This window comes from Calliopsis andreniformis, chromosome 4, assembly GCF_051401765.1.
Source record: "Calliopsis andreniformis isolate RMS-2024a chromosome 4, iyCalAndr_principal, whole genome shotgun sequence".
NCBI lineage: Eukaryota > Metazoa > Arthropoda > Insecta > Hymenoptera > Andrenidae > Calliopsis > Calliopsis andreniformis.
This window is the reverse complement of record NC_135065.1, coordinates 10,441,099-10,454,670: the sequence shown is the minus strand read 5'-3', so window position 1 is coordinate 10,454,670 and position 13,572 is coordinate 10,441,099. Positions and strand designations below refer to the sequence as shown.

Below are 13,572 nucleotides of genomic sequence, written 5' to 3'. Positions count from 1 at the left end.
ACTTTGAGCTTCTAATATCCCTTCGTTCTATCAGATACCAAGTGCAGAACCCACGACGACTGTCTTTCCCAGCTGGCCTGCATAAACCAGCAGTGCTTGAACCCGTGCACTATCGATAATCCTTGCGATTTCGTCGAGGTCTGCCACGTCCAAGATCACAGGCCAGTTTGCGTGAAAGGTAGACTATCAAGTACCATCTCCACTTGTACAGTGTTTCCCCATAATTAATTCGATTTTCCTGATTTCCCTCAGACATAGCCAACGACACCAAGTGCCCATACTGTCCAGCAGGCATGCAGTGCGACCCAGCGACGTACACATGCGTGAAAGGTTTGTACGAGCACCTCGACTCTCTGTCCCACTCATTCTGTTTTTCTGTACAGCGAAAAATCATCCCTGTAAATATGTATGTACTGTACATAAATTCAGCAACTTGGATTCAGAGCACCCTTCGTGATTTTCTTCGCGATCTTCGATGTCTGAGTCCCGAATCTCAGCTGACTTTTTCTCAGTTCTTGAATCTATATACACTGTTCGAGCCAGAGACGTTTAGTTCTTGATTACAATGATTACACGAGAATCGCTGTGTTTTATACATGCCAATCCGCCTGAGCCTCCCTCGCACGCAAGCTCACGCGATTCTTCCCTCTTTAATCGTGCACATCTCCCTCGGGGCTATACGGGTCTTTCTCGATCTTTCTCTAGCGGGTTGCACTAGCGACAAAGATTGCCCGCTGACCATGGGCTGCATCACTGGCACCTGCCAGGAGCCTTGCCTCGTGAGGAACCCCTGCGTGAAGAACGCGATCTGCGTCAACACTAACCACCGAGCAGAGTGTAGCTGCGATGATGGCTACCATGGAAATGGATTCCTCTACTGTGCCTTAGGTAACAGATTAAATCTGCTTGATTAAGTAGATTTCCATAATTCAATCATGTTATTTTATTTCTCGATTTTTGCTTGTTTCTCCAGAGGATGAAGGGAAGAATATTTGCCATTATAACGAAGACTGTCCACCCAGCAAGTACTGTGATCGTCTCAACAGACGATGTATAGATCCTTGTACAGAGACTGACTGTGGAGAGAATGCAAGTTGTCTCCCAGTGAACCATCAGGCGCAGTGCAAGTGCTTGCCAGGGTTCGAAGGTAATCCTCTGCTTGGCTGCACGAGGGACACCTTCAACCCCTGCGTGCCGAACCCTTGTGGCCTAGACGCAATGTGCGAGAATGATAATGGAAATCCCGTGTGCTTCTGTCCGAAGGGACTGACTGGGAATCCTTTCGAGCAGTGCAGTAAGTGGATGAAGAGTCTTTTAATGGAGAAATTAAGAAAGCTTCTATATTAATTAAATTGGATATTCAGTTCCAGATGGGGATCAGTGCCAAGGCAACCCCTGTGGATCCAACTCAGGTTGTCGAGTGGTGGCAGGACAAGTCAGGTGTTTCTGCCTGCCAGGATACGAGGGGAACCCTCCTCATTCCCCTTGCGCCCTTCCAAGCAACCCTTGCGAACCATCCCCCTGTGGGCCCAATACTCAGTGTACTGTTCTGGGTAATGGTCTCTCGAAGTGCACTTGTTTACCTGGGTACATCGAGAGTCTTAATACTATTAGGGGATGTGTGCCAAAGTCTGACCAGTGCAGTCTTAATCCTTGTGGCCTGGGAGCACTGTGCGATGTTGATAGAGTACCTCCTTGCTACTGTCCCGAGAACACTATTGGGAACCCGTATCAGAGTTGTGCAAGTGAGTGAAGAAAAAAGTGTGGGAGGTCTAGAGTACTGCTGTTCAAAGATGAGTTTTCTTTAGAATAAAAACAATCTTGGTGGCCAAATGGATTCTCTGATAGTGAAAAAAAGTGGTCTCAACTCTCATCTGAACAGCGCTGGTCTAGAGTGTGCACTAATTCTTGTATCTGAGAAGATAGCTAATTTCTTATTCTTCACTTTCAGAGCCACCAATAAACGTCCACGATCCATGTCTCCTAATGTCCTGCGGCAAGAATGCGATATGCACCTCAGAGGACGGCATCCCAAGATGCAAATGTGTCCCTCCCTACATTGGCAATCCTTACATAGACGGTTGCGAGGCGGAGTGCATCATGAACCAGGACTGCGAGAGTCACTTGGCCTGCTTCAATCAGCACTGCAGGGACCCCTGTCCAGGTGTCTGTGGTAGCAACGCAAAATGCGAGGTTGATAACCACGTCCCAGTTTGCTCTTGCCTGCCTGGCTACACTGGTGATCCCTTCAGCTCTTGCAAAATCGAGAAGTCTCGTAAGTCTTCTTGAATTCTATTCATTAATTATTAGAGAGACAGAGAATTGACTGTGAAATTTGTTATTCCAGCTGTCCCACCGCAGAATCCTTGCATGCCATCGCCTTGTGGACCACACAGCATCTGTCGTGTGATGAATGATAGAGCTGTGTGTTCATGCAGCCCTGGGTACCATGGAACACCACCTTCCTGTCGCCCAGAGTGTCTAGTCAGCTCAGAGTGTCCCATACACTTGGCCTGCATCGGTCAGAAGTGTGAAGACCCTTGTCCTGGACTGTGTGGACAGAATGCTCTCTGCCAGGTTGTCAACCATAATCCTATTTGTAGCTGTCCTTCGGAGTTCACTGGGGATCCTTTCACACAGTGCTTCAAGGAAGGTAAGTACCATCCTTATGTCCTATAATATTGTATTTTCTGATCCTTTCGCTAACTTTCATTACATTTGATTTTCCTTGCTAGTTATACCGCTACCAGGACCAAAGAATCCTTGCCTGCCTTCACCTTGTGGACCAAATGCAGAATGTCGCGTGCAGGAAGACCACCCGGTCTGCACATGCATCAGTGGAATGTTCGGAGCTCCACCTAATTGTAGACCAGAGTGCTTGATCCATCAGGACTGTCCTAATTATCTAGCTTGTGTTCAGAAGAAGTGTGTGGATCCTTGTGCTGGGTCTTGTGGGTTCAACACGAACTGCACTGTGCAGAACCATCGTCCCATGTGTCAGTGTTATCAAGGCTATGAGGGGGATCCCTTCTCAGGATGCAGCAAAGGTAGCTTTCAGAGAAGATTCCACTCACTCATATTTCTACGTTTTTATATATGATGCAAAGTCTAGGGTAACGAATCTTGTTTAATGTTTTCATCGCCTTATTTTATTTATAGTTTCCTTCCCTGTATCTCTGCCATGCGATCCATCTCCCTGTGGTGCAAACGCTGTATGCAAAGAACGAAACGGAGCAGGCTCGTGCACTTGCCTGCCAGATTACACTGGAGATCCTTACACAGGATGTAGACCAGAATGTGTGCAGAACTCTGACTGCATTCCTACAAAAGCCTGCGTGAACAACAAATGCAAGGATCCTTGTGTGGGTGCGTGTGGTATCAACGCTCAATGCCAAGTGATCAACCACCAGATCTCATGCAGTTGTTTATCTGGATACACTGGAGATCCTCTTCGTTCTTGCCATATTGCACCTGGTGAGTGCAGAGTTCTGAGCAATTCTTACGTTAAATAATATTAAAAATAGTGAATTTTAAATTTATTATATTTCTATATCATTTCAGTCACTCCACTGCCAGGTGATCCTTGCGAGCCATCACCTTGTGGACCATACAGCAACTGTCGTGTGATTGACAACCATGCAGTATGCTCTTGTCAACCAGACTACGTTGGCAGTCCTCCACAGTGCCGCCCTGAGTGTATTGCCAGCACAGACTGCACTCAGAACATGGCTTGCATTGATCAGAGATGCAGGAATCCTTGCCCAGGCACCTGTGGCGTGAACGCTGACTGCCAAGTCATCAATCATAACCCTGTGTGCAGCTGCACTTCTGGATACACTGGGGATCCTTTCTTCGGATGCGTCAGAGAACGTGAGCGTCAAGTTTCTATTAATAATCAACTAACAGATTCCAAGAGATGGAGTCATAACTTTGGAACTTCGTTTTCAAAGCGGAGGCCAAGGATCCTGGACCAGAACCAAGTGGCAATCCATGTGTGCCATCGCCTTGTGGGCCTAACTCACAGTGTCGAGTGATAGACGGTTTCCCAGCCTGTTCCTGTCTTCCGAATTACGTGGGAAGGGCTCCCAATTGTCGTCCAGAGTGTGTCATCAACGAAGGCTGTCCAGGAAATCTTGCCTGTCAGAACGAACAGTGTGTGGATCCATGTCCTGGCTCCTGTGGCGTGAACACGTTCTGCAATGTTGTGAAGCATAATCCTGTCTGTGTGTGCAATCCTGGGTATACTGGAGATCCTTTCACTGAGTGTGGACCCATTATGGAAGGTGAGTAAGCCTTTCATCTTCGTGTGTTTTATACAAGTATTCTAGTTTTTAAAATTTGTTAAAGATCCAAGTGTTCTACTGAGGTATTTCCAAAACCTCACAAAAATCTTTTTCTACAAATTTTTGTCTCCCCTGTTGCCAGCAGCATCGGTGACTGTAAAAAATCCTTCCTGCCCCGATCTGAGAGTTTGCTATTGGTGATCTCACGGGAACCAGCACATTTCTCTCAGCTAAGGCCGCTGGCAAATCTCAAACTATAATTCTATATCCCTTTCGCAGAACCCACAACCACGGAGCAGCCTCGAACTCCCTGCAACCCTTCACCCTGCGGCGCGAACGCCATTTGCAACGAGAGGAATGGCGTGGGCGCCTGCACCTGCATGCCAGAGTACATCGGCGACCCCTACACAGGCTGCAGGCCCGAATGTGTCACAAACGCAGACTGTGATCGCTCTAAGGCCTGCCTGAACAACAAATGCGTGAACCCCTGCCCTGCGACCTGTGGCCAGGACGCAACCTGTCGCGTGGTGAACCACGCTCCATCTTGCACTTGCCTGCCAGGGTACACAGGGGATCCTTTCAACCTGTGCACAGAAATAACAGTGACCCCTGAACCGATACCAATAAACCCTTGTGAGCCCTCGCCCTGTGGTCCTAATAGCAACTGTCGTGTCCACAATGGTCATGCTGTGTGCCTCTGTCAGCCAGGATTCGTGGGAATACCACCCAGCTGTCGGCCAGAGTGCATAGTCAGCTCAGAGTGTCCTCAGAATAAGGCCTGCATCGAGAACAAGTGTGCAGATCCCTGCCCAGGCTCCTGTGGACTGAATACTAAATGTCTAACAGTCAACCACAACCCCATTTGCACTTGTGCCAGTGGGTACACTGGCAACCCTCTGGTTCAGTGTACTAAGTTCAATGTCTCTCAACCACCAGCTAAGGATGCAGGAAATCCATGCTCACCAAATCCTTGTGGACCGAATTCTCAGTGCAGAGTGATTGGCTCTCAGCCAGCTTGCTCCTGCTTGCTGAACTTCATTGGACGTCCTCCCAACTGCAGGCCAGAGTGCACTGATGATTCTGATTGCTTCCATTCTGCGGCTTGTATTAATCAGAGGTGCAAGAATCCTTGTCCAGGTGCTTGTGGAGAGCTGGCGAGGTGCTCTGTGCAGAACCATGTTCCAATCTGCACGTGTCCTGAGGGTTACGAAGGGGATGCTTCTGTTCGATGTGTCCTGGCACCTATTCCTAGTGAGTTATTGTTTCGGGGGTGGTTCTTGAGGACTTATACCTAAATGATGTTATATAATATCGTTTGTTTTTTTTTTTAGCGACGGATATAGTCATCACTAATCCATGCTCGCCGAATCCTTGTGGTCCAAATGCACAATGTCGTGAGAGGAATGGTGCAGGGGCGTGTGCCTGTCCAACAGACTTGATTGGAGATCCTTACGATCTTGAAAGAGGGTGTCATAGGGAGTGCGAGTCGAGTAATGACTGTGCTCCTCAGCTAGCTTGCGTGGGATTCAAGTGTACCGATCCTTGCCCGAGCACTTGTGGCACGTTGTCCATTTGCAAGGTCCAGCAGCACGTTCCTGTGTGCACTTGTCCTCCAGGGTACACTGGGGACCCATACTTTGCATGTGAAATTAGGGAAATGACGAGTGAGTGTCTTCTTATTTTTTAAATCTCTAGAAATTATGAATAGAATTTGATGTGACGTGAATTTTTATTTTCAGGAGCACCTCCTCTGGATCCATGCTCGCCATCACCCTGTGGACCCAACAGCAAGTGTCGCGAGGTCAATGGTCAAGCAGTATGCACCTGTCTTCCAGAGTACAGAGGAATACCTCCAAACTGTAGGCCAGAATGTGTAGTGAATGCAGAGTGTCCAGCTCATCTTGCTTGTTTGAACAAAAAGTGCACTGACCCTTGCCCCAATACTTGTGGACTGAGGGCTCTTTGTACCACCAAGAACCATAACCCCATATGCACGTGTCCTGTGGGATACACTGGAGATCCTTTCACTCAGTGCTCTCCTCACCCTGGTAAGACTATTTTTTACTACAGCTGGAGCTCGATTAATCGAATTAAAATTACTTAATGGAACATTAGAATTTTTAACTCAGATTTAAAGAAGTTAAAAAAATTCTTTAGGTTTTAATATTTTTGCAAATAATATTTAGACTTCTAATTTTCTTTTTCTTACACAGTGTACGACGCCTCCTCGACCACCGAAAGGCCTCCATCATGCACACCATCGCCCTGTGGACCAAATTCCCTGTGTCAAATCATAGGTGGAAACCCAGCGTGCTCCTGTCTACCGAATTACATCGGTGTGCCCCCAGAATGTCGTCCAGAGTGCATCTTAAGCTCTGAATGCAAGAGTCACTTCGCTTGCGTCAACCAGAAATGTCAAGATCCATGTCCAGGCTCCTGTGGCGTTAATGCTCAGTGTCACGTCTTGAATCACATTCCTGTCTGCACGTGTATGGAAGGTTTCACTGGAGATCCTTTCACGCAGTGTATCGTGGTTCCTTCTAGTAAGTTGCATTCTAAGTTACTTCCTTGAGAGTTTTTCTACTCGAAAAAAAATGTTAATCTTCTGTGTTAATTCTTCTACAGCCACTTTGCCAACTGAGAGCGACCCATGCAGTCCATCGCCATGTGGTCCAAATGCTCTCTGCAGGAATGGCGAGTGTGAATGTCTTCCAGAGTATCTAGGCAATCCTTACGAAGCCTGTCGCCCAGAATGTGTCCTGAACTTGGAGTGTCCTCGCGATAAGACTTGTCTAAGGAACAAATGCAAGGATCCTTGTCCTGGAACTTGTGGTCAGAATGCAGTCTGTGATGTGGTGAATCATATTCCCAGTTGCTCCTGCCCACCTGGTTTCGTTGGGGATCCTTTCGTCAGTTGTCGTCAGCAGCCTCAAAGTAAATACTTTTTCTATTAAACTCTTCTATTAAATAAATCATAGTGTTTGATAATTTCGTCACATCTTGAAATTCATTGCAGTTCCACATGCATCAAGGGACCCATGTTCACCCTCACCCTGTGGACCAAATAGTCAGTGTCGTAATATCGAGGACCATGCAGTGTGTTCCTGTCTTCAGGGATATCTTGGCTCTCCACCATCTTGTAGACCAGAATGTGTGGTCAGCACAGAGTGTCCTTTGACTCGTGCCTGTGTGAACAAGAAGTGCACAGATCCTTGCTTGGGCTCTTGTGGTCTGAACGCCAGGTGCGAGGTGATCAATCACTCGCCTATCTGCAGCTGTATTCCTGGTCAAACTGGGGATCCTTTCAAGAGCTGCTACGATTTTATCACGAGTAAGGAAGTCTTCTTTGAAATATCTTTATACCATGGAATCACATGGAAAATTTGAAATAAATTTATGAACAATTTATGCTTCGTAGCTGTACCAGAGAGCAAAGACACAGGAAATCCTTGCAGTCCCTCACCGTGTGGACCAAACGCTCAATGCCAGAACGTCAATGGCTACCCATCCTGCTCTTGCCTGCCTTCATACATAGGAACTCCACCGTCCTGTCGACCAGAGTGTCTCATTAATCCTGACTGTCCATCTGACAAAGCCTGTATTAATTCCAAGTGCACAGATCCTTGTCCAGGATCCTGTTCAGAGAATGCTAAGTGCAGCGTTGTCAATCATGCTGTGGTTTGCAGCTGCACGACTGGGTACACTGGGAATCCGTTCGTTCAGTGCATCGAGTTGGAAGGTACGTTTCAGAAAATTGCTTCCAATCCTAATGAACTACTTCTGTTCTAAATAAACCAATCTTTGATCGTCAATGAACTTCATGACCCCAATTTTTCTGTCACTCTACAGAGGAAGCCATCAACCCCTGCGAGCCTTCACCCTGTGGGCCAAACGCGATCTGCCAGCAACGCGACAATGTGGGCGCCTGCATTTGCATCGACGACTACCATGGCAACCCTTACGAAGGATGTCAGCCAGAGTGCATCCTCAGTTCCGACTGTCCAACAAACAAAGCCTGCGTTCGCAATAAGTGCGAGGATCCTTGTCCAGGAATCTGTGGTATCCAGGCCCAGTGCTTCGTCATCAACCACATTCCCACTTGCACTTGCCAGCCAGGACTCATTGGAGACCCATTCACCGTCTGTACTCCACCAATGGTCCAGGACACAGAGGCAAGCGTCCCAGATCCTTGCAATCCATCGCCCTGTGGACCCAACAGTCTATGCAGAGCAGTGAAGAACCAAGCTGTGTGCACTTGTCAAGAATCCTTCGTTGGTGCTCCTCCTAACTGCAGACCTGAGTGTGTCGTCAACTCAGAGTGTCCTCAGAACAGAGCTTGCTATAAGTATAAGTGCAATGACCCTTGCCCTGGAACCTGTGGAGTGGGAGCCAATTGTCGAATGATCAATCATAATCCACTGTGCAGCTGTCCTCCGGGAACTACTGGAGATCCTTTCTCTAGGTGCTATCCTCAGACTGGTGAGTGTAGAGATCCTTCTAAGCCAGAGTTTCCAAAAGAGTGTTTTTGTGAATTTTTATTCTTGTATTTGGTTTTATTTTCTCCAGTTACTCCAATGCCACCTGTAGGAGATCCCTGCACACCTAGTCCTTGTGGCCTTTATGCAGAATGCAGGGCTATTGGTGATCAAGCAGCGTGTTCCTGTCTGAAGAATTACATAGGTCTTCCTCCTAATTGTCGTCCAGAATGTGTTGTCAATACAGATTGTCCATCCAACCAGGCTTGCATTTCTGAGAAGTGTAGAGACCCTTGTGCTGGATCATGTGGCCAGAACGCAGACTGTCGCGTGCAGAACCATATTCCTGTGTGTCTCTGCCAGACAGGGTACACTGGCGATCCTTTCACGTTGTGTACACAGATCATTGGTAAGTTGATTGTAGTCTGTACTGTCTTTGGTTTGTTATAAAATATGGGGTACTTAAGAGAGGGTGTATTTTTAATATTTCAGAGCAACCAAAGACTCCAGAGGATCTATGCAATCCATCACCTTGTGGACCCAATGCAGAATGTAACGAAGGAACATGTACCTGTCTACCTAACTACTTTGGCGATCCTTACTCTTACTGTCGACCAGAGTGTACTATGAATTCAGACTGCACTCGAGTGAAGGCTTGCGTTAATCACTACTGTGTGGATCCATGTATTGGCACTTGTGGAACTAGTGCTAGGTGTGACGTGGTGAATCATATTCCTATGTGCAGTTGTCCTCCTGGCACCACTGGGGATCCTTTCACCTTCTGCAGACCTCACATTGCTGATGGTGAGTCCTCTGAGAATTGTTTGATCTCAACTAGTATAATATTAGAGCTACAATTTAATTAGATTTAATTTGAACCCTTAAAATTTGAAACTCTTTAGTTTCTTAATTTCTGTAAATTATAATCCTGATTCCTGATTTTTGCAGAACCAAGAAAACAACCTTGCACTCCATCCCCCTGTGGAGCAAACAGCATCTGCAAAGTAGTCAACGACCACGCTGTCTGCACCTGCCAAGCTGGCTACATTGGCAACCCTCCAGCTTGCAGGCCAGAGTGTGTAGTCAGCGCTGACTGTCCTCTGACTCTAGCATGCCTCGGCAACAAGTGTCAGGACCCCTGTCCAGGCACCTGTGGTCCGAATTCCAAGTGTCAAGTGATAAACCACAACCCCATATGCAGCTGCTACGAGGGATACACTGGCGATCCTTTCACGAGATGTTTCCTGATGCCGAGTAAGTACCTCTTTCACATCACTTGTCATTTATTAATCATAAAGGGATGGTCTTCCATGAAAACTTGAATCTCAAAAAATGTTTCACTTCGCAGAGCTGCCTCCAGTGTCCGTCAACCCCTGCCAACCATCCCCTTGTGGTCCCAACGCCGAGTGCCAAGTGAGGGGCGAGAGTCCAGCTTGTTCGTGTGTGCAAAATTACATCGGTGTTCCTCCGAATTGCAGACCCGAGTGTACGATAAACCCCGAGTGTCCGCCGCATTTAGCGTGTATGCAGCAAAAGTGTCGCGATCCGTGTGTCGGTTTGTGCGGTTCGAACGCGCAGTGCTCGGTGGTGAATCACCACGCGGTGTGTGCTTGTGTCGAAGGTTACACGGGAAATCCATTCAGCGTTTGCGAGCCGATCGCCAAGGGTGAGTCCACTGCACAAAGATTCACTTTTCTTTTACCTTTTCTCTTCATGCTGCATAACTCACCCCGTGCATGCGGGTGACGCAGGTAAGTGCTTGCTCATCTATTCTAACATATTCATTGCGTCATTTTTTATTAACAACACGCCACACTAGTTGGCGAGGAATAGAGATAACAGAGGCCCTAACAAAAATGGTGACAAAGCGTCGCCATGGTGGCGGGGCCTTGAGAGAATTGCGAGCTACGATCATATATGAATGAGTATTGTCATCCATTTAATGAACCCATCAAAAAGCACGCCTTAATGACCCCATATGCGTACTATCATGAGCGTAACCGTATTAGGAGATAAATGGTGGCGGGGCCTATGGAGAATAGGCTCTTAATTGCACTCACCCCCGTTGACCCATTTGATAACAAGAAGGTTATACAGTAGGAGGATGCACGCATTGACCCAATATCGCTTACAAACTGATCGTAATTGAGGAAGCACTTCCAAGTGATAGATATGTACCCTTGGAGATTTTAATAAAACTGGACATGGAGAAAATTAACCCCTAAATATTGCCCTGGCTTCATTCACCGAGGAGTATAAGACAACCCTAATGGAACGAGCTTCTGTAACCCCTGAGTATATTTAAGAGAATAACCCTACCCCTGGAAACATGCTTGTGAGAGTATTCAAACCATCCCCTAACGCAAATACACCCCTAATAAAATGGGTACCTCTAAAAACTGAATACAGAGTGTATTCTGGCACACCCCTAATATAATAATCTAAAACCTGGCCCGAACTCCGCTTATAAGAATAATTTACCCCCCGAAAACCCCTCACGCACCAAGAAATACTCCCCAAGACCACCAACCTACCCCTAATGAACAGCCCTAAACGAACGCAAACACGAACGCAAGTAACCAACCGAGTCAGGCCTGAAACACTCATCTCACGACTCGAATCACATTAGTACTCAAAGCTAAGCCACAAAGTCACACTGCTGAAGGATCAACTCGCCCAGATCAGCCTTCGCTTGCTTCCAAGCTCAACTTCGTCGACTTCGAAAGATTCACGCCGCTGCACCAGCTTTGACCGACCATTTTGCCTAATTGCCCGATTAAAGCGTTTCTCTTCCATCCAGATGTAGAAGTTAGCAAACCGTGCGAGCCCTCCCCTTGCGGTACCAACGCGATCTGTCGCGAGAACAATGGGGTTGGCTCCTGCTCCTGCCCACCAGACTATATAGGCGACCCATACGAAGGATGCAGGCCCGAGTGCACCCAAAATTCTGACTGCGCCAAGACGATGGCCTGCATGGGCCTCAAGTGCAGGGACCCCTGTCCAGGAACCTGCGGAGTGCAAGCCCGATGCGAGACCATCAATCACCTTCCAGTTTGCTCTTGTAACCCTGGGTACACTGGCAATCCCTTCACATATTGCTCCCCAGCCCTCTTGGATAGTAAGATTTTATTTTATCAGTATTGAGAGAGTAGGAAAGCTTAGACGAGCACAAGTAGTTAGAGGAGCACCTTAGATAGAATTCTTGAAATTCTAGTTAGAAAAGCAGATTAGAAGTTCATTGAAGATGTGAATGTTTTTTTAACATCGTTTTACCTCACGCAGCTTCCTCCATAGAGTCAGACCCCTGTGTTCCCTCCCCCTGTGGGCTGAACAGCCAGTGTAGAAACGTGAACGACCACGCTGTATGTTCCTGCCTGTCGAACTTTATTGGAACCCCACCCAACTGTCGACCTGAATGTGTGGTGAACAACGAGTGCCCCTTGGACCTCGCGTGCATCAATCAGAGATGCACGTCTCCTTGCAGAGACTCCTGCGGAATCAACACCCAGTGCAAGGTGGTCAACCACAGCCCCATTTGCGTCTGCAACTTCGGATACACGGGTGATCCCTTCACGAAATGCTTCCCTGCGCCACGTAAGGACGTTTTTCTTGGTACTTGCACCATGTCATCATCATCTGCCATCACTGACTTCAGTTCCACCTTAGATTCCCATTTTGTGCTTCTTTTCGATGCTTTCGCCAGCTTAGGATCATCCAAGTTTAATAGAACTTTCATTAGTTGTCACTAGTCATTGAGAATCGCTTCTAGCGTTAGTGTCAGCACCTTGAATTAGATCACCTTCATGGATTAATTGTAGGTGTCAGCCAGTTACGATTATAATACGAATGAATTCCAGAGCCACCCTTGAACGACTGCTCCCCAGCAATAATTGATCCCTGCGTACCCTCGCCTTGTGGTATGTACGCAGAGTGCAGGAATATTGGTGGCATACCATCTTGCTCCTGTTTGCCAAGGTACACTGGATCTCCACCGAACTGTCGACCAGACTGTCGTGTCAACTCTGATTGTCCCATGAATCTTGCCTGCACGAGTGAGAAATGTAGAGATCCTTGCCTGGGATCCTGTGGAATTACGTCCTTGTGCACTGTTTATAATCATGTACCAGTGTGTACGTGCCCTGAGGGATTCACTGGCGACCCTTTCAGTAATTGCTACCCTGCTCCCATCCAACCACGTAAGAAGCCTTTAAATTGACCCTTAGGTATCAAGGTGGGATCATTCTAAGATCTCAGTAAAAATTTTGAACTCTAATTTTCAAGTTTTCAAATTTTCCAAATCCCCTTATGTATTTCATCTGATTTCTGGTTTTTAATTCTTGAGACTTTGTGGGGTAAGCCAAGATGATTCGACCTTGGTATAAGGGTTAAATTAAAAAACTAAGATTTTACAATAGACTGGAGTTTCCTCCCTTTCTTCCACAGTACAACCAGTCTTCACTGACCCCTGTGCGTCCTCACCCTGTGGTCCCAATGCTCGCTGTGATAATGGACTCTGTACTTGTCTACCCGAGTACCAAGGCGACCCCTATGTGGGCTGTCGCCCAGAGTGTGTCCTGAACTCTGACTGCCCCATAAATCGTGCCTGCGTGAGGAACAAGTGCATTGACCCTTGCCCTGGTACCTGTGCTACCAATGCACAGTGCACTGTATTCAACCATGTGCCCATGTGCAGCTGTCCCAGTGGAATGGTTGGAAACGCTTTCGTTCAGTGCACTATTTCACGAGGTAGAATCTTGATACAATCTTAGAAGCTCTGTCTAAGATTATAAAATACTAAATACCATTGTCGACGA

At 47.2% G+C, this 13,572-nt stretch overlaps 1 protein-coding gene across 1 annotated transcript in view; it reads left to right on the top strand.

Annotated features, from left to right (window-relative positions):
* The window catches only part of Dpy (fibrillin-like protein dumpy), a 101,158-nt gene that overhangs the window by 39,900 nt on the left and 47,686 nt on the right, over positions 1 to 13,572 (top strand). The window contains 27 exon segments of the mRNA XM_076377252.1: positions 30 to 178; positions 253 to 330; positions 706 to 888; positions 974 to 1,294; positions 1,365 to 1,745; positions 1,952 to 2,275; positions 2,348 to 2,653; positions 2,736 to 3,047; positions 3,160 to 3,474; positions 3,562 to 3,870; positions 3,951 to 4,283; positions 4,563 to 5,534; positions 5,615 to 5,947; positions 6,026 to 6,331; positions 6,497 to 6,826; positions 6,909 to 7,217; positions 7,300 to 7,614; positions 7,702 to 8,022; positions 8,133 to 8,762; positions 8,850 to 9,167; positions 9,251 to 9,562; positions 9,707 to 10,012; positions 10,107 to 10,424; positions 11,559 to 11,876; positions 12,041 to 12,352; positions 12,616 to 12,954; positions 13,202 to 13,504. Coding sequence (XP_076233367.1) covers positions 30 to 178; positions 253 to 330; positions 706 to 888; positions 974 to 1,294; positions 1,365 to 1,745; positions 1,952 to 2,275; positions 2,348 to 2,653; positions 2,736 to 3,047; positions 3,160 to 3,474; positions 3,562 to 3,870; positions 3,951 to 4,283; positions 4,563 to 5,534; positions 5,615 to 5,947; positions 6,026 to 6,331; positions 6,497 to 6,826; positions 6,909 to 7,217; positions 7,300 to 7,614; positions 7,702 to 8,022; positions 8,133 to 8,762; positions 8,850 to 9,167; positions 9,251 to 9,562; positions 9,707 to 10,012; positions 10,107 to 10,424; positions 11,559 to 11,876; positions 12,041 to 12,352; positions 12,616 to 12,954; positions 13,202 to 13,504 — 9,053 coding nt within the window.